Here is a 21,354-nt window from a genome sequence, read left to right on the forward strand (position 1 = left end):
TGTCAATTTGAATTTTAAATGTTGTTGAGAAAAGGCAGATTAATGATCAGGAGGCATTTCGTTAATCAGTGCTCAAATTGTTAACCCACGTCAAATGTCTCTTGTTCTGTATATGTTAAGAGATCTATTGTTTTCTCATCTCTCTTGGGGAACTCGTTTAATTTCCTCTTTGTAGAAGGGACCCTTTTCATTTGGTGAAACTACTGTCTCACCTCTACGATGTGACTGCTGAAATTTTTCTTTCTGTCTCTTGTGTTTTCCTGTTTTCTCCATTTTGCCCTCGCGCAGCCCCATCAACATCGTGAGACGCAGTCGATGTGACTCCGAAGGCGAATCCAGTTCCAACAGCCTTCCTGCCTCCCTATCTGCCCCTTCCTTCCTGAAGTCCTTTTACACCAATTCGGGCAAGCTGCTGCACCTGCAGTCGGACAGCGGGAGCCCCAAGAGGTGAGAGCGGCTGAAGCCTGCTTGCCATAATGCTGCACCTGTTCCCGGTGCACCGGACTAACTGATGTGCTTGTGTCTGCACCAGATGTGTGTCGCTGTCTCTCTGATGCTCTAATAGCTGTGGCCTGCCCTGAAATAATGTTTCTGAGTCTACCGCAGCAAGCTTACACTTCGTAGCTCGCTTCTGCTTCGGTGTAAACTGCACAGGGCAACAATTTGTCCTGGGTCAACTGCCCCACCCGGACAGTTCAACACTGGCTGAATGTGGCGTTCCCTGTTTCTGAAGTCCTAGTCCATGGAATCAAATCTCAGAAGCACTATACGATTTGCAGGCAACCACCAAGCGACCCAGAACGAGTTCACTGTAGTAGGAGCCAAGACGAATCATTTTTCAGTGTTGGAAAGCATTTCAATAAGAAATCACATGTAAGAAATCACTTGCAGAGGATTCCACCGGAATGTGATAGGTTTTTGATAGGAAAACCTATTGAGGGCTTTGGAAAGAAAGGCTGGCAAGTGACGATGAGTCATTGAACTGGTATAATTTAATGATATGAAGTACGTTTAAAAACGAGGCTCACCACGTCATGCACACCAATGTAACTTAATATTGTCAGTCCTAACATAATTGCTATAGTTAATAATGTCCTTGACTGTAGAACTAGCTATTTATATTAAAATCACTATTTTGTTCTGCAGACTGAACATTTAAGATTTTAATACATTTTCCCCCAGTGGAAATAATTCTGTCATATACAGAAAATAAATCTTTTGAAGTGGATTGGAACAAGTTAGCAGATTTATTATAATATTTTAACAGAAAAATAAATTGATACCTGAGATGGTGAGAATCCAGCTTTAAGTTGAAAGGTTTCTTTGAGAGTTTTAAGTATTTCCTCATCTGACCTGAAACCAAATCGGCAGCACCTCCAGAAACAAGAGTATATATTGCAAGTAGCTGTGTTCCCAGTAGATGAAAGCCTCGAGGCACAGCAGACCTGTGTGGGAGGTCCAGTGGCAGTGAAGTCCTGTTCTCTACCCGAGGGAGACACTGAATGGAGATGCACTGCTGTAGGGAGAATGTGAGTCCATTGGGTTCGTATCACTGAGTTAGTTTGACATTTAGAAAAGAGTGTGACTGTCCGTTCCTCAGTGGAGAAACCAGTTTATTAATTCCACTGTTATATAAAAGACGAAGAATTCCCTTTTATTAAGTACTAAACAAAGGAAAAACTTGCTGTACAATTTAACATGCTGATTGCACAGAAATCCAATTACCTCATCACTTGGAGACAGATTCTCTGGAGTTTGGCTTAAAATGGACATGGCTAGGAATTGAGAGCAACCAGCTTTCTTGGCATGAACAGCAAGGACTAAGGAAGTTCAAGGAGGAAAATAACTAAAATAGGAGGAATTTTTACCCTGATTATAAGGATAAGAATGTTAAAATGTTGAAAACTGATGGTCAGTAATGGGAGAATTTAACTTTAGATGGCTTTATTTACTTCACTGAGTAAAGGCATCCATGACTTGTCAGATGAGCTGGAAGGATATACTTGGATTTTCTGTGCTAGTTTTAAAAACGTGTTTATATGTATAATCCTTTCTGTCATATGCATTGACTGGACAATTCTCCAGTGAAGTCCTTCAAATGATTTAATGATATGGTTGACCTCTTGGGTCCTGGCAAAGCAAATTTAATAGTGGGAGGATCATTGCTCGACTTGATCAAAGTTGAAAACATTTGGCTAAAGAAACCACAGATTGCAGTGATGTCGGTGAACTTCCATCCAATTCTGTTTATGTAGTACCACAGTGCTTGCATGTAAGAGTGAAGAACTTTGGGAATGGACGGGTTTCTGAGAATTTGACTTATTCTGGGAAACGTGAGAAAGTACAATGCACCAGTCGGATGAAAGCTGTTTTCTTTTCTCTTTGTAAGTACTTGAACTTGAAAAGAGAATAACCATCATCCGACTGTGTTATTACATAGATAATAACTGGGGATAAGAAGTCAAGGCAAAGGATTGACAGGAATTACTTGGTGTCAGTTTTGTTGCTTGTGTGAGCATACTTCCAGATGATTTCCTAGTCTGGACATGTCTCTTGAACTGCTCTAAAGGTAATGTAATGGGAAGGCTACTTACTTGATCTGTCTTTGTGTCTTATCTGGGGGATCTTCAGCTTGGAGGGTTTGGGAAAGGGTCGAGAGGGATGGGGCAAGAACAAGTTCTTGGGGTTGTAATAGATATTATGATTGTCATGGCCACTCTAATAGCAGGGGACACAATGAAACATTTACAGAGAAGATGTAACGTATATAAAGGAAAGGAAAAAAATCCAATTAGCCCTTCCACATTGTCTCTGTTATTCCCTAAAATCGTGGCAGAGTTACCACCTCAGTGTCTTTTTCCTGCATTGAACCCACAGAGCTTAATAGTGAAGCTGGTCAAGACGGCACTTAGAGGAACGTCCAGTGACAACACGGGTCCGCAGTCAAATGGGCAGAGGTACATCGTGATGACAAGGGGAACATAGACGTGTACCATATCACAAAGGGTAACCCTCCTGCCTTTGAGGCTGAGATTCTGTTGCTGGTCTTCAGGAGCTATACAGGTGTTCACGAAATAGAAGAGTGCTTTCACCTCAAAATATTGATGTATATCACACCTGATGCAGTAGAGGAAGGAGTAAATCTTTACTGGAGGTAAAACAAAGCATATCCCATACTGGGGCTTAACAAGCTTGGGTGAAGATTTCCTGGGATCTCCTCTGCCCGTAAAAGGCGCTACTTGTAACATTGGACTTGACCACGACAGGGCTCTCAACCTCTGCATTTGCTGAACATGGCTTGTAACCTTGGAGGCAGCAGGACGAGTCGATAAGGAGATGTTCCAGCTCTTTGACTGGGATACTGGCAGACCCAATTGCAAAGGAGAAACTGCTTACTTGAGAAACAAAATCCAAATTCAATTCAAGATGGCGGCGCAACACAGTTTGCAGCAGCCTCTCCGGAGTTGATATATGTTCTTTGTCAAGCGGGATGCCATGCACAATCCTAACCTGATGAAAAATGGATGTGGGAGCACGCAGGAACATCTGGAAATCTCCAGGAAGGCTTTCTTCGTTGCTGCTGCTGTTGTGAGGTCCCGGTCTCTGCTGGGAAGAACAGGCCCCCAGTCCTCGGGGTCGCGTTGCCAGTGGCCAGTGGTGGGGGCGTCGTAGTGCGCTTGGCAGAGGATGGTGCTAGGAGAGGCTGTGCCGGAGGGGATGGTCGGAGGCTCGGAGGTTTGACGGACTCGGAGCCCGCTGTGGTCGGGGCACTTTCACTGTGTGTTGTGTCTGCGAGGCTGAGTCGGGCGGCGCCATGGAAGTCCATAGCGGGGGTATTCCCTTCTGCCGCCTGCGTGGGATGACGAGTCTATCGGAACCCTGAGGACTTGTGGAAACTGTGTGGTGGTTTCTTTCGAACTTATAGTCTTTTATCATCTTTGGACTATTATGTTATTATGGTATTGTTTGCACTGTTGTAACTATATGTTAACGATAACTCTTTGTAACTATGTGGTTTTGTGTAGGTCTTGTAGCTTTAGTTTTTGGTTTGTTGGGTGGTAAAGTTGGTCTCCTGACTTGGTGTGTCTGGGTAGTCTTGTTTTGTCTGGTGGATTTGGAGCTCCTTTCCGGGGTAAGCGCTAAGATGGTAGCGCGATATTAATACGCAGCAGCCTCTCCGGACTTGGATTTGGGGATTGCCAAACGTTATGTGGATTTTCTGGTGTAGTCTGTTTTGTCATGTGTTTTTGTGACATCATTCTGGAGGAATGTTGTTTCTTTTTTTAACTGGATTGCAGTTGTGGTTTCTAAATGACAATACACCGAAATTCAATTCAATTCAATTCAGTTCCACTTTCTGTTTCTCCCATTTGATTCAGGGAGTGTCCAAGCACTGAGGAATGTCATTTTTGGACATTTCATGGCACATCAGTCAATTGAATGGGGCTACACACATTGAGGCAAATGCATCTCTATTCTTCCAGCACTTGGAAAACCCTGGGTGTTCTGACAGTACTCCCACTCCTGTGGCATTGCTTTATCTAAGCAGGCAATCTTTATCCTTTGTACAACATCAAAGACTTGCAAAACGTAACTACTTTGCTGCAGATGGCAGAGGTTGCCCATGTCAGGCACCATGGTAAGCTTGACATATTGTTGTGTCATGGGTAGTCTATTGTGGCTACCAGGGCACTGTGACAGTAATCTACGTTCTTCTCCCAGCCCCTGCTACGAATCCACCAGCTTTGCAGGGGTTTGATTTTGCAAAGAATGCTGCAACAGTATGACAGATCGTGTCAGCTGCCGTTTGGTTCATCCAATGATAAATCATCTCATACCAAGTGCCTGAACACTGGCTGGTAATACGGTATGCCAAGAAACTTATGCTTGCACAGCACTGTGTCACTGGCCTGATTTTCATCCCAAAAATTTTAAAGTGTTGACATTTCCAAACTCAGTTCCTACTTTGCTCTTTTATTCCGTCATGCGTGGTGCTATTTCTTTCTCACAGAGCAGCTTTCCCTGATGTCTTTCAGCTGTATCTTGTGGGACTAGTATATTAAACCATTGTTCCACATCTGACAGTAGGTGTGTAAGGACGGAGGGAATGAACGCAGGACTAGGATGCCCCTGAAGTCTCTAGCATTCAGTAAGGGTGTGGCTAAACCTGTACCTTGGACCCTGTGGGATGGAATTTCTCATGGTCTCAGTCTTAAATTATTTATTGGTTTAATAGTTCAATACAATAATTCACTGATTTATGTTATTACATCATTGTCTCTTAAGGTACATGCCTTCAGTTTATAAAGCTACTTTTTGCTCTCATGTTTAGAATGTCACTCTCCTTGCATAAGAACACACTGAGGGAGGCCTAGCTGAATGTTGAAAGACCTCGATAGAGTGGATGTGGAGAGGATGTTTTCTCTGGTGGGAGAGTCTAGGGCCAAAGGACACAGCCTCAGAACAGAGGGGCGTCCTTTCAGAACAGAGATGAGGAGGAATGTATTTAGCCAGAGAGTGTGAATCTGTGGGATTTCTTGCCACAGGCGGTTGTAGAGGTTAACTCTTTATATACATTTAAGTCAGAGGTTGATAGTTTATTTTAAAAAAATTTTTTTTAAATTAAATTTCCAAATAGGTTACATAGAGTAGAATAGAATAATATCAACCCTCCTCCCTCCCTTTAACCCCTCCCCCCTAACATATCCCTATATATAAAAAAAGAGAAAAAAAGGAAAGAAGGAAAAAAAGAAAGAAGAAAGAGAGACTGCCTGGATATCGGAAGATCCCCACATGCTCCATGGAATTCAAAATAGCTTTAATATATATATATATTTGTTTCTTTCCCCAGATGACCAATAACTTTATCTTCAGAGCACCTATATATTTAATCCTATCTTTTGTAAATAAGGGCACCAAATTTTCAGAAATATGTCATATTTATTTCTTAAATTATAAGTAATTTTTTCCCATCTTTAATTTAAATTTAATTTAATTACTTAAATTATAAGTAATTTTTTTCATTCTTGCAACGATCCATTCTTAAGTATGAATCCAATTTCCAAGTAACTGCAATAGCCTTTTTGGCTACTGCCAATGCAATTTTTATGAATTCTTTCTGATATTTGTTCAATTTAGGTTTCGGTTTTATCCCTTCAATATCACCTAGTAAAAATAATATTGGGTTATGTGGAAGTTGTGTTCCAATAATTTGTTCCAATAAAACTCTTAAATTTGTCCAAAAAGGTTGAATTTTAAAACATGACCAAGTAGGGTGTAAAAAAGTACCAATTTCTTGATTACATCGAAAACATTGATCAGATAAATTTGGGTTTAAGGTTGATAGTTTCTTGAAAGGTCAGGGTATGAAGGGATCCGGGGAGAAGGCAGTAGATTGGGGCTGAAAGGAAAATTGGATCAGCCATGATGAAATGGCTGAGCAGGCTCGATAGGACAAGTGACCTAATTCAGCTCCTAAATCTTATGTCTTATGGTCATATTGTCAACCTGAAATTATTAACCTGCTCAGTTGAGGAAAAACACTAGAGACACAAAATTACCTCTGAAGCGGTTTTTATTCAGAGAGGAGTTCGCAGCCCCACGCACTTCGGGCGTAAGGTAGCCAACTCCCAATTTGTCGGTTTACAAAGGTCATACTTATACCCAAAAGCAGGGTACTACATTCGCAAATATGGTTACCGATTCAAATCCATCAATTGATTGGCTATTGCATAGCTAAGCACGCGAAATACTCGGAATAAGCATAGACGCAAGCGTAATACTTGGAATGGGTATGGACGCAAACAAAACACTGGAAATAGGTATATAGCTCAAAATGCTTTGCCGAACACATTGTCTTGTGGTCGCAAGGTTCCTCTTCTTTGTAGTTGCCACATGCTGTCTGGAATCTTAATTTAGCTACCTGTTCCCTGTTCTCCTACACTTCCCCAATGATGTATCCTCTCCCTGGTCCTGCCTACATATTTTGCTACACTTACCCCTCGCCCACCCCTTCCACACGTATCCCTTACCCTCTTCACATTCTCAATATGAACTAAAATACATGGAATTTTGTGCAGCCTTTTTATGACATTTTGCTTAACAAAATGTTTTGAATGAATACAATCCTTTTCTAAATCAGGGAGCATCTGCAGTCCAGTAGTCGCTTGTCACGGTTGTCTGGCCTTAGCAGTGGCCTGGTCATTGTTTTGGGAAGTTATTGAGAGGTGATAATTCAGGCCGGCAGTTCTATCTAGATCATCAGAGATACACAAAGATGTAAATTCATTTCTGCACATTCCATTGCCCTTAAGCCATTACCTCTCCACACCCCACAATGCTTCAAATGGAAATAATGTTGTTTGGATGCACAGAGAAAATCAAAGATTCACTCGACGTTGAGCTATCTTTGTTTACAGCTTTTCCCCTTACCACCTCTCCCACTGTGTCGCGGTCCTCACCATGTTGCAGTTCTTCACGGCTGCTCCCAGCGTGTTTCTATCAATATAGCCCCGAGTCCCTGCATGTCCTGGGCTGTAGACTGATGGTGCATGGATATTGCCCTAGAGCCACGTTTCTGCAGGAACAGGCCCACAGCAGTTCTCATCACGTGCTAGTGCAGTGCAGACGACAGCAATCCAGCGTGTCTTGCACCAAGCGAACACTGGAAAGCAGCGCCACCGGGTGGGTTCGGACCCAAACCAGTACGGGATGTGAAGGCTTGGGGAGGGTGCAGAAGAGGCATATCTGTTTGCTGCTGGGGCACGTGCTGTAAGGAGATTGTGGAGAAGCTAGGATTGTTTTTTCTGGAGTAGCAGAGACCGAGGAGAGATCTGACAGAAGTTTACCCGATCCCTGATATATTTATTTTTCCCCCCTCCCCTTTTTTTTTCTCACTCTCTGCCCATCACTCCTCCTGTTCTCCATCTCCCTCCCCCTTTCTTTCTCCCTCGGCCTCCCATCCCATGATCCTTTCCCTTCTCCAGCTTTGCCAATCACCTTTCCAATTCTTGGCTTCACCCCACCCCCACCGGTCTTCTCCTCTCATTTCACATTTTCTCCTCCCCCTCCTACTTTCAAATCTCTTACTATCTTTCCTTTCAGTTAGTCCTGACAAAGGGTCTCGACCCGAAACATCAATTGTACTTCTTCCTATAGATGCTGCCTGGCCTGTTGCGTTCCACCAACGTTTTGTGTGTGTTGCTTGAATTTCCAGCATCTGCAGATTTCCTTGTGTTCGAAGTTGATTATGGTTCTAGTTGCTTCATTATACTTATTTATTTATTGAGATACAGCTCAGAACAGGACATTCTGGCTCTTTGAGCCATGTTACCCAGCAACTGCTGATTTAAACCTAGCCTAATCACAGGATAGTTTACAATGACCAATTAACCTACTAACCCATACATCCTTAGACAGTGGGAGAAAACTGGAGCACTCAGAGGAAATTCACATTGTCACAGAGAGAACGTACAAATCCCTTACAGGCAGTGGTGGGAATTGAACCCAAGTTGCTGGTACTGTAAAGCATTGTGCTAACTACTATGCTACCGTTCACTCCCTCACCATCCTTCCCTGTAGGGTACAATTTTACCCCATGAGGGTTCAGTTTCTTTTGTCTTTTTTCAGCTCTGATGAAGAGTCTCTGAGCTGAAACATTTACTCTTTTTCTCCTCCCACTGACATGGCCTGTCCCGTTGAGTGCTTGCAGTAGTTTCTGCTTTGTCTTTGGAAGGATAGTGAGATGATCGTCCTGATGCAGTATCTATTAACCTATTTGTACTTACTGTTAAACTGGTGTATATTCACTCTTTGGGAAGTGGCTAAAGTGGATTTGGACTATTTATAGACAAGTGCGTTTGCTTAATAAAATTTGACCTGGTGGAATTCAGCATTTATTTTCTGGGGTCATACTGTACTCAACTTTACCTGCAGCAAAAGAGTTATTATCAGTGGAGTTAACAGTGAGTTTTCTCTCACTATGGGCATATGTTAAGTCAGGTCAAGTCGAGTCTATCGTCATGTGCACAAGTTTAGTGAGGTACAAGAAGAATGGAAGACTTAGTTGCAGCATCATCACAGGCACGTACATTCAGACAACCCACAAAATGTAAATTATACAAGTCAGTGAATGGAAAAAAGACTGCAAAACAAGGTATTATTGCAAAAATAACACCATCGTAAACACAAAAAAAGTCTGTAGATGCTGGAAATCCAAAGACACACACATAAAATGCGGGAGGAACTCACCAAGTCAGGCAGCATCTATGGAAACGAATAGATAATCGATGTTTTGAGCTGAGACAATTCTTCAGGACTTCCTAGTGCAAGAGGTGGCCGTACAGTTCTGTTACTGAGGGAGGATTTGGTTTGTGGTTAAGTATATTTTAAACCTCAGATTTTTGTATTGAAGCCTTAGAAGGGGAGAAGCAGCCTATATGCTGGTGTAACTCAAAGAGCACCCTTTACAATACCATTTTCAGTCTCCAAATATCAGTGACTTCTTTGCTGTCTTGCTCTTGTTAGCTCTACACTTCAATATTCTGATGCCCTTTTGAATGCCTTCCTCGTCTTCTATTGTCCATTAACTTGAACTCATTCATTATGTTGCAATCAACAAACAATGTGCTGGAGGAAATCGCCGTGTCGAGGAGCATCTGTGGGAGAAACAAAATTGCCCATATTTTGGGTTGAAAGCCTGATTCATGACCCAGATGTATGACTCACTGAGTTCCTTCAGCAGATGGATTTTGTTGCTCCAGATTCCAGCATCTGCATCCGCTGCATACTGCAATTCACGCCCGAACTTGTGCAAGTGCTGGGTACCCTTTGTTCCTTTGTTCCTTGGCCCATGCTGCTTTCTGTAACATAGAACAGTACAGCACAAGGAACAGGCTCTTGGCCCACAATGTTGTGCCGGACTAATTAAACAGCTAACTAAAGTAATCACTTTTGCCTGTCCATATTCCCCGTCCCCTGTGTGCCTATCTAGGACATTTGTAATCACCTCTTCCATATCTGTCTCCAGCACCACCCCAGGCAGCACATTCCAGGCTCCCACCTCTGCCCCTGTGGGGAAAATCTCTGAGAAAAAGATACCAACTGTCTGTCTCTGCCTCTCATAGAACATAGAACAGTAAGCACAGTACATGCCATTTGGTCCACGATGTTGTGCCAAACTTTTAACTTTGTCCAAGATCAATCTAAAAATCCCTCCCACATAGTCCTCCATGTTTCTTTTACGCATGTGCCAATCAAAGAGTCTACTAATTCTACTTCTAACTGCCTCGACCACCCCTCTCCCCCCACCAGTGCATAATATGGACATACCACTCTCTATGTGTAAAAAAAAACAACTTCTGACATCCCCTTTCTACCTTCTTCCAATTACCTTAAAATTATGCCCTCACGTATTAACCATTTCCATCCTGGTGAAAAAAAGGCCCTGGCTGTCCACTCCATCTGTGCCTCTTATCACTTTATACATCTCTATCAAATCACCTCTCATCATCCTTCTCTCCAAGGAGAAAAGCCTAAGCTCGCTGAACCATTTCTCATAAGATACGCTCTCTGAACCAGGCAGCATTCTGGTAAATCTCCTCGGCACCCTCCCTAAACCTTCCACGTTCTTGAGCAGCATGGTAGTATAGCGGTTAGCACAATGCTTTACAGTACCATTGACCTGGGTTCAGTTCCCACCTCTGTCTGTAAGGAGTTTGTATGTTCTGCCTGTAACTCCTCTGAGTACTCTGGTTTCCTCCAACAGACGTACTGGTTTGTGGGTTAATTGATCATTGTAAGTTGTCCCGTGATTAGGCTAGGTTTAAACTGGGGATTGCTGGGCAGCACGACTCAAAGCGCTGGAAGGACCTCTTCTCAATAAAAAAAATAAGTATAACGAAGTGACCAGAACCATACTCATACCTTTTTAAACTTCTCACAAACAAGAGAAAATCTGCAGTTGCTGTAAATCCAAGCAACACACACAAAATGCTGAGGAATTCAGCAGGCCAGGCAGCATCTATGGAAAAGGGTGGAGAGTGGACATTTTGGGCCAAGGCCCTTCAGCAGGACCCTTCTGCCAGATGTCTCCTCAGTCTCCACTACTCCAGAAAAAACAACCCTAGTTTGTCCAGAACCTCCTTATAGCACACGGTCAGCCAGCAGTCAGTATGCCTCTTCTGTGCTGTCCTCCAAAGCCTCCACATCCCACTCTGGGTCGCGGGCTGGCCCCTCCCATCAGTGCTGGCCACCAGTGTTCACTTGGTAGAAGACAAACTGGTGCTCTAGCACGAGATGAGAACCGCTGCGGGCCTGTTCGTGCAGAGGCATGCCTCCAGGGCAACGTCCATGCACCGTCAGCCTACAGGCCTTGACACTCGGGGACTTGGGCAAGATGATTAATTTTGTATTCTGTAATTGTATGTACTTCTCCTATCATAATTATACGTGTTATATGTGCTGTGTGGCTGTTGGTTTTGCACCTTGACCTCAGAGGAATGCTGTTTCATTAGGGCTGTATTTGTGTGTATGGTTGAATGACATTTAAACTTAAATTTAATCCAGATGCGGCTTAACCAGAATTTTATAAAACTGCAACGTAACTCCCTGACACTTAAACCCAATGCCTTGACTAATAAAGACAAGCATGCCACATTCACTCTTTACCACCCAATCAACAGTGCAGCCACATGCAGGGAACTATGGACTTGGACCCCAAGATCCCTTTCTACATCAGAATTGTTAAGGGTCCTGCCATTGACTGTGCACTTACCCTTTACATTTCATTTCCAGCACTTGGCTACAACATCAGCCCTGGAGAACCTCAGTTTTGAAATCCTCACACTTGTTTTTGTATCGCTCTGTGGGCTGCCGGTCCCATTCGCACTCTCTTCTCTTGATACTCTTCATCGCCATCTGGGTGATTCTTCTCCACCCCCTCACCTCTGCCTTGTGACCTCTGCGTCCTATTTCATTTGTTGTAGAGGATTCAGCCGCCAGGGTTTGGCCCATCGAGTCTGCACCCTCATTCAGTTATGGCTATGTTTTCTCTCAACTCCATTCTCCCATCTTGCTCCCATAACCAGTAATATAGCGACATTGTAGTGTAGTGATTAGCATAATGCTTCACAGCACCAGCAATTGGGGTTCAGTTCCATCACTGTCTGTACGGGATTTCTATGATCTCCCCCCCAATACTCTGTTTGTTTTTGCGTTCCAAAACTATATCCATTACTAAGGGTTAGTATGTTCTGGGAAGACTATGTTGATGTTGGAAGCATCGCAACCATCATTGGCTGTCCCCAGCACACATTCAGACTATGTTGGTCTTTGACACAAATGATATATTTCACTGTATGCTTCGATGTAGGTGTAACAAACAAAGCTCATCTAATCTAATCTTAACCCCTAACCAATCAAGAACCGATCAATCACTGCCTTAAATACCCCCCAATCGCTCGGCCTTCATAGCCCTCTGTAGACACAAATTTGAGATTTGCCACCCTCTGACCGAAGAAATTCATCCTCATCTCAGTTCGAAAAGGATGATGCTTTATTCTGAGGCTGTGCCGTCCATTCTGTCCAGACCTTTCAGGACTCAGTAGCTTTCTGTGATACTGCCCCTTATCCACCAAATGGAAACAGGCCCTTTGGCCCATCGAGTCCATGCTGACCATGCAGCATCCATCTTTATACTCACACCTGTGATGAAACTGGCAGCCTTTGTCGTTAGTGTCTGATTACTGTGGGGACACTCCATTAGAAGCTTGGCTCTCTTTGTTTCCTGCTTCAACCTGAAACATTGATTGCCTTTCTCACTCTATTGTTGCTTCCTGACCCGCTGAGGTCCTCAGTGATTTTTGTGCTGCTTCAGATTTCAACATCTGTAATCTCTAGTGCCATGACGGATTCTGTCATCTTCAACTCTTTGATGCTTCTCTCAATCACCTAACAGCTTCTGACATTATTCCTCTCCTCATCTGCCTATTACTTCCCCCTCCCCCCCTTCACCTGGATCCAACTGTCACCTGCCACCTCTTGCTCTCCCTTCCCATCACTCAATCCAGGCTCTCTCCCCTCTTCCTTTCCAGTCCAGACGAAGGGCCTTGACTCAAAACATAGGCTGTCTACTTCCTTCCGCAGATGCTGCCTGACCCACTGAGTTCCTCCAGCGCTTTTTGTGCTACATGCAAACATGCTTATTTTATCAAGATTGGCTCTCGTTTGAATTCAGTACATTTTGAAGAGCTTTCTGATATGTAGACTGTGTCCATAAGTTGAGAGATTATATCCCAGGGAGGGCCAGTTCACAATGGCCACCAGTGTGCATATTTCTGGGAGTGGGAGGATATTGGATCACATGGAGGAAACTCGTGCATCTGTGTGCAGACTTTATGCAGTCAGCCTCAGGGCTCAGGATTGGACCCTCATCACTCGAGCTCTGAATTGCCGTATCATCCAATCACATCTCTATCCCAAAATTCACTTTAAGGCACTTCTCAAAATGCAGACCAAGTTTTTGCACAGCTGTCCTGTTGCCTCCTTGGTGTCAGGTTTCACTCGGTTAGTGCCCTTGTGCAGACCCTAGTTGGCTTATTCAGTTGAAACACGACATGAATGTGAGGTGCTGCTGTTTTGGTTGTCGGCGTGGCTAAAGATGAAAGGAATTGTAGACTTTGGGACGGTTTATCCTCACAGTTTGAGTGCTGATAGGGCTGAAAGTTTAGGATAAAAGGAAGAATGGCGAAAGGTGTGGCAAGTCACGGCTTGCTCTGCTCCTGGGCGAGAGGATTTTCTGTCAAGCGACAGAGATTTGGTAAGGAATCCTGGCCTGCTGATTGCAGTGGTCTGTTGTTGCTGCTGCCGAGCCAGACCAGGCTGACGGTGTGGAATGCGCTTCCAGATCTGATAAAGGAGAGTGCAAGCTGCTGATTTCATGGCCCTGTGTCCAGACCACAGCTCAGCTTTGCGAGGGTGGAGCTGTCGAGGTGCCTCGATACTTGGCAGGAGCAGTCAGCAGTTGCCTGGGCCTGATCAGCAGCATTACATTGCCTTTAAAGGTAACTCTTTCTTTCTGTTGTTCGCCCTGTGAGGGACACAGTGCAGTGAGCTCACTTGTTCGGCTGGAGGCTGGTTTGAGAAAACGTCCTCCAAACTTGAGAGGAAACAATGAGGACAAGTGATTCTCTCTTTGAAGTAATCCTGTGTTATAGTGCTGTTGCTGGGGTTGTGCAGCCTCAAGTTCAAATTTAAGCTTAATTGTCATTTAACCATACATGAATATCCATGAAACACCGTTTTTCTGGGGCCAAGTTACAAAACACAGCACCGACAGTCATACACAGCACGTATAGCACATACAGTGCTCATAAAAAGTGTTCATGTTTTATTGTTTTACAACATTGATTCACAGTGGATTTAATTTGGCTTTCTTGACACTGATCAGCAGAAAAAGACTCTTTTGTGTCACAATGAAAACAGATCTCTACAAAGTGATCTAAACTACTGTATTACAAATATAAAAACACAAAATAATTGATTGCATTAGTATTTAGCCTCCTTTAATATGGCACAACAAATTATCACTGGTGCAGCCAACTGGTTTTAGAAGTCACATAATTAGTTAGATGGAGATCTGTTTTTGGAGTCGTGTGTGCAATCAAGGTGTTTCAAGTCAAGTCACTTTTATTGTCATTTCGACCATAACTGCTGGTACAGAACGTAGTAAAAATGAGACAACGTTTTTCAGGACCATGGTTTACATGACACAGTACAAGAACTAGACTGAACTACGTAAAAAAAAACACAGAGAAAGCTACACTAGACTACACTGGACTGCATAAAGTGCACAAAAACAGTGCAGACATTACAATAAATAATAAACAGGACAGTAGGGCAAGGTGTCAGTCCAGGCTTCGGGTATTGAGGAGTCTGATAGCTCGGGGGAAGAAACTGTTACATAATCTGGTTGTGAGAGCTTGAATGCTTCGAAGCCTTTTCCCAGACGGCAGGAGGGAGAAGAGATTGTATGAGGGGTGCGTGGGGTCCTTCTTAATGCTGTTTGCTTTGCAGATGCAGGGTGTAATGTAAATGTCCGTGATGGTGGGAAGAGAGACCCCGATGATCTTCTCAGCTGACCTCACTATCCGCTGCAGGGTCTTGCTATCCGAGATGGTGCAATTTCCGAACCAGGCAGTGATGCAGCTGCTCAGGATGCTCTCAATACAACCTCTGTGGAAAGTGATGAGGATGGGGGGTGGGAGATGGACTTTCCTCAGCCTTTGCAGAAAGTAGAGATGCTGCTGGGCTTTCTTTGCTATGGAGCTGGTGTTGAGGGACCAGGTGAGATTCTCCGCCAGGTGAAAACCAAGAAACTTGGTGCTCTTTACCAAGGAGCCATCGATGTTCAGTGGAGAGTGGTCGCTCCGTGCCCTCCTGAAGTCAACAACCATCTCTTTCATTTTCAAAATCAATCAATTGATTGTAGTAAAAATACACCTGTATCTGTAAAATCCAACAGCTGGTGAGTCAGTATCCTGGCAAAAACTACACCATGAAGACAAAAGAACACTCCAAGCAACTCCACGAAAAGGTTGTTATAAAGCACAAGTCAGAAGATGGATACAAGAAAATTTCCAAGTCACCGAATATCCCTTGGAGTTATGCCAATCATCAAGAAATGGAAAGAATATGGCACAGCTGTAAATCTGCCTAGAACAGGCCATCCTCATAAACTGAGTGACCATGCAAGAAGGGGACTAGTGAGGGAGGCGACTGAGAGACCTTTGACAACTCTGGAGGAGTTAGAAATTTCAGTGGCTGAGATGGGAGAGACTGTGCAAACAACAACTGTTGCCTGGGTGCTTCATCAGTCGCAGCTTATTGGAGAGTGGCAAAGAGAAAGCCACTGTTGAGAAAGCTCACATGAAATCTCGTCCAGAGATTGCCAGAAGGCATGTGGGAGACTCTGAAGACAGCCGGAAGCAAGTTCTATGGTCGGATGAAACCAAAATTAAGCTTTTTGGCAATCAGACTAAACTTTTATTTTTGAGGCAAGCCAAACACCGCACATTATCAAAACACACCATCCCTACCATGAAGCATGGTGGTAGCTGCATCATGCTGTGGGGATGCTTCACTGCAACAAGACCTGGAAGGCTTGTGAAGATAGAGGGTAAAATGAATGCAGCAAAATACAGGGAAATCTTGGAGGAAAACCTGATTCAGTCTGCTGCGACTTGGGACAAGATTTGTTTTTCAGCAAGACGATGAACCAAAGCCAAAGATACACAGGAATGGCTTAAAAACAACAAAGTTAATCTCCTGAAGTGGCCAAGTCAGATCTCAATCCAATTGAGAATTTGTAGATTGACTTGAAGATGCTGTTCACATTTGTAGAAGCTGTTCACTCATGATCCCCATGCAGTCTGACAGAGCTTGAGCAGTTTTGTAAAGAAGAATGGGGAAAAATTGCAGTGTCCGGATATGCCAAGTTGATAGAGATTTATCCACACAGATGCTGCCAGAGGAGCATCTACTGAATTTTGACATGAAGGCAGTGCTTGAAGCGGGTGAATACTTATGCAATCGATTATTTTGTGTTTTTATATTTGTAATTAATTTAGATCACTTTGTAGAGATCTGTTTTCATTTTGACATGAAAGAGTCTTTTTCTGTTGATCAGTGTCAAAAAGCCAAATTAAATTCACTGTCATTCAATGTTGTAAAACAACATGAAAACTTCCAAGGGGGTGGGGGGAAGGAATGAATACTTTATAGGCACTGTATAATATAGCAAGCACACATGAGATAGCAGTAAAATACAGTAACACAAGAAAATATCATCATTGTCCCCGACTCCATGAATGTTGCAGCAGTCTGCCGTCGAACATAATACAACTTGCCTTCTGCTGAGTGAACACCGGGGGCAGTACCGACTCCAGCATGGATGCCACACCACAGAGCCTCCAGCATATCCAGTGGATCTCATTGATCCCGATGCCTCTTCCTTCCTTCCTTCCTTCCTTCCTTCCTTGTTTCCCCTTCCTCATTTCCTCATTTCCCATCCCTCCCCCTCTTCCCTTTTCCTTCCTCCCCACTCCTTGTGGGAAGTCTTTGCCTATGAGGTGACGAATGGTTGCAATGAAAACGGCAAGAGAGTTGGGACAATGATGCACACGTTTGACCCAGTCTCAACCTTAAAAGGTGCTGTTGTTGATGATTGTTGCACTCATGTCATTGTCTAAGAGCTGCAGGATCTTGAGGTATTTCTCTGGGCACCCAATTTTGGGCAGTACCTGCCAAAAGGCAGGGTAATTTACAGAGTCAAATGCTTTTGTAAGGTCTATGAAAGCCATATAAAGTGGGAGGTTTTGTTCCTGGGTTTCTTCTGACATGCTGTTTGCTGTAGACATGCTGTAAAAATCATGTCAGATGTTCCTCTGGCTTGATGGACTAAATAACACTTAATACTACTACCTAGTACAAAGCTAAGTACTCTCATTTCTGTTTCCCAACCAACTTCCTATTTTAACTGAAGGACGGTCCTGTGCAAAAGTTTTAGGCACCCTAGCTCTATATATATATATATTTGCCCAAGTCTTTTGCACGCTACTGTACCTGTATGCACAGGTACAATGAGAAACCTGCAGCACCATTACAGGCAGAGTCCACTACGCTTTGCATCTTCTTACCTGATGTTGATAGTGTTGAGAGTCATAGAGAGACATAGCATAAAGTCAGAGCTTGCAGCCCATCGAGTCGGTGCTGACTACCACCCACACATTTATACGTTCTATATTAATCCCAGTTTTTAAGTTCTCTCCCCCTTCCCATCAAATTCCCTCAGATTCTACCACTCGCCTACACTTGAAGGGCAACTTACAGTGCCACATTGACCTATGTGTCCACAAACCCTTGAGACTTTGGAGAAAAGCAGAGCATCCAGAAGAAACGCTTGCAATCACAAGGAGAACCTGCAAACTCCACACAGACAGCTCTGAAGGTCACGATTGAACCTGGGTAACTGGCACTGTGAAGCCTTCTGGTTCACCCACAGCTCGAGGATGACCTGTGTTTAGTTTGGGACCTTGGGAAGTCTAGCCTGTGGTTTATTGGCCATTGTCAGTCGCCCCTGTGAGAGATAGAATTTACTGATAGTTGATTAGGCATGTGGTAGAAATAAAATAGTATTATTCTAAGATTCATGGAAGTGGTTGCATTAGGTCAAAGCCTCTGTATTAATCTCTTATGTCCCTGTTTCTGTATGGGCTTGATGTTGTGCCTATCATTGCAAATATCTACGACTGTGGTAGATGAATAGAAAATGGGCTAAATAATCTCCTGTTATGTTCCTACTCAGGAACATCTTGCTGCTAATATCAGGAGCAGAGTAGTGGCTTTGGACTTCTTGTAGTCTCATGATACAGCAAACAAGCCTCTTGCCCTCTTTCACGACAAGCAAAAGACAGAGTCACTACACATAACATCAGGTCTGCTGAGAGACCCAAGTAAAGGAGATAGCTGTAATGCCATATTATTTTGTCCTGTTGATTCCTCTGTACTTAAAAATATCAAGACCCATCAAAAAGTGAAGGAAACTGTGTGAATTTTTTTTCCCAAAAATGGTCTTCATCCACTGTATAGAATGGTACTTTAATCATATTCATTGTACTATCGGTTCAGTACATTCCCTTACAATGTGTCAACACCACTCAAGTTTCCTCTTTGAACAATATACCCAGGAAGTGATTGAGAGTCTCTTCCACGGTTAAGTCCACAGACTGCTATTGTTCCCCAGCTGCACTGGGCTTCATCGCGCCTCCCAGCACCTGCCCTGGGGCGTGCTGCCATGAGCATTCACTTGTAAACATCCTTTAGGGGAATTGTGGGCCTTTCACTGAGCTGATCACTTTCCAAAAGCAGGCCATGTTCTTCTCCGCAAGAATTCCCATGGAGCGCAGCACTCTCTGTTCTGTAGCTGGTTGGAATCTCCCTTTGTAGAACCTATTTTCAAAGTTTTTTAAAATTTCAAAATGTTATACAGGCTGTACAGTAGAAAGAGCACATGTATTAGTTTACTTCCATTGTGACATCTGACAGTACAAACCCTCATATTTCCTCTTTGAACAATGTGCCCTGATGTGGTTGAGAGTTGTCCTGCCTCAACAGAACATTAGTGCTGGTCCTTCCCAATGAACCACCAAGCTTCAGTGTGTCCCTCACCTTGCACTCCCGCACTTCGGAATGTGTCAGCCAGCAGCATTCGCTTTTCCAGACTTGGAAACTTCAGTTTAAATTTCAAAGTACATGCATTCTCGAAGTACATATACATAAAACAAACTTACAGGCAGCCATAAAGCGAAGAAACTCAAACACACCATAAAAAAGACCATCAAACACCCAATGTGCAGAGAGAGAAAACAAAAAAAAAACAAATTGTGCACACTTCAGAAGTAAGCAAGTTGCATTCAGAATGAAAGTGAATCCTCGGACACGAAGCCCAGAGCAGGGCCCACAGCCTCAGCCTCTGTTCAATGGAGTGCCGAATAAAACTATTCATAAAATATAGACAGAAAATACATTTTTTGAACCCTGACAAACACTCCCATGGATTTCCATCTGCAGTCTGTGTGTACAGGATAGAATATAGAACAGTACAGGCCCCTTTGGCCCATGATGTTGTGCTAACCTTTTAACCAACTCCTATCTAACCCTTTCCTCCTACCTAGTCTCCGTTTTTGTATCATCCACATACCTATCTAAGAGTTTCTTATTGCCCCTAGTGTATCTGTATCTACCGCTACCCCTGGTTCCACACGCTCACCACTCAAAACCTGCCTTTGACTTACCCCTCTGTCTTCCTCCAATCAGCCCTCTTGTATTAGCCATTTCTGCCCTCGGAAAAAGTCTCTGGCTACTTAACCTATGCTTCTTAGCATCCGTACCCCTCTATCAAGTCACCTCTCATCCTCCTTCACTCTGGAGAAAAAAGCCATAGCTCACTCAACCAGTCCTCATAAGACACCCCCTTCTCTTTGCAGTAAATGTAATTCATTTCTTCCCTTCTGTCAGGCTCTTTGAGCCTTACCTTGCGATGGTGTCATTAGGGGTTATTAGTAAGTGTGTTTCTTATGAGGTGCCGAGGGCAAGATCAGAGCTTTCACCCCATTGGGCAAGACTTTGAGCTGACCGAACACTTCCTTGAAGCCCATAGTTCAAAAGTTCAAAGTAAGTTTATTATCATATACTACATTGAGATTAATTTTCTTGTCGGCATTCACAAGAGACAAAGAAATACAATAGAATCGATGAATAACTACACACAAAGACTGGCAACCCATGTGCAAAAGAAGACAAACGGTGCAAATACAAAAAGAAACAATAGTAATAGTAATAATAACTTTGGAACATGAACATTGTCCCAATACTAATATGTACAACTAATATCATCCCACAGTCACTACACAATAGCACTAAACAATTAGGCTACGCAGTAATATCTCTGTAAATCTTCAGAAAGCCACAATACTCAACACCAGTAGAACAGTCTGAAACTTCATAGCAATTGAGAAATGAATGCTTAGCTATACCTATGCCTCAGGTTTCACCTGCTTGAGCTGAGTAAAAATATTTTTTAAAAATTATAATAAATGAATAGTAAATAAATAATACTGAGAGCACGAGTTGAAGAGTCCTTGAACATGAAGCCTCAGGTTGTGGAACCAGCTCATTGTTGAGGTGAGTGATATTATCCATGCTGGTCCAATTTGCACTGTTGCTGCTCCATCTCATATGTAGAACAGTATTTTCAGTGACATGTGCTGTTAGTGGCTAATAAATCTCCCTCTCATTCAGAGAGGGTCCACTGCTCTTGAAAAGCAGCTACCCAGACTGAACACGGGATGTTTGCTCTGAACTCATTATAAAGACTAAACATTAGAAAGTAAGGAGTCGTGTTTGTCTTAAGGAGTTAAGACAAATTAAGGAGTTACAATGCAGCCTGCAAACTGTCCATGCTGACCATGGTGCCCTCTGTGGCCCTAGGTTCGTACCAGCCTATAAGCAATGTTAGCTTGTAAAGGCACCAGCAGGTATTATAAGTGTTTGCAAGGTAAGTTAATCTCCTAGTTTTAAACCACAGAATCTTTATTGAAAGTAAATGCTAATTCAGGGGAGTACTTCTCTCCCACAAAATTTACCCTGGTTTATGCAGCCATTCCGCTTTTCGATGCGATGTCCTGATTTGCTACACTGATACACAGTGTGCTGTGAACTCTGTGTGGTGAGCTACCACTGCAAAAGAGTCCAGGCCAGACTCCTGAAACTCAGCAATCGAGCTGCTCTGACTCCCGA

The 21,354-nt window shown here is 43.4% G+C and overlaps 1 protein-coding gene across 3 annotated transcripts in view; it reads left to right on the forward strand.

Moving 5' to 3' along the window:
• tbc1d4 (TBC1 domain family, member 4) overlaps positions 1 to 21,354 on the forward strand; it is a 286,904-nt gene that overhangs the window by 227,708 nt on the left and 37,842 nt on the right. For 2 of the 3 annotated variants that reach the window (XM_073027970.1, XM_073027981.1), the window contains one exon: positions 289 to 447. The exons of the other annotated variant lie outside the window; for it this stretch is intronic. In XM_073027970.1, the coding sequence (XP_072884071.1) occupies positions 289 to 447 (159 nt within the window). The remainder of the gene's footprint in view (positions 1 to 288; positions 448 to 21,354) is intronic. 3 annotated transcript variants of the gene reach the window in all.

Source organism: Hemitrygon akajei, chromosome 2, assembly GCF_048418815.1.
Source record: "Hemitrygon akajei chromosome 2, sHemAka1.3, whole genome shotgun sequence".
NCBI lineage: Eukaryota > Metazoa > Chordata > Chondrichthyes > Myliobatiformes > Dasyatidae > Hemitrygon > Hemitrygon akajei.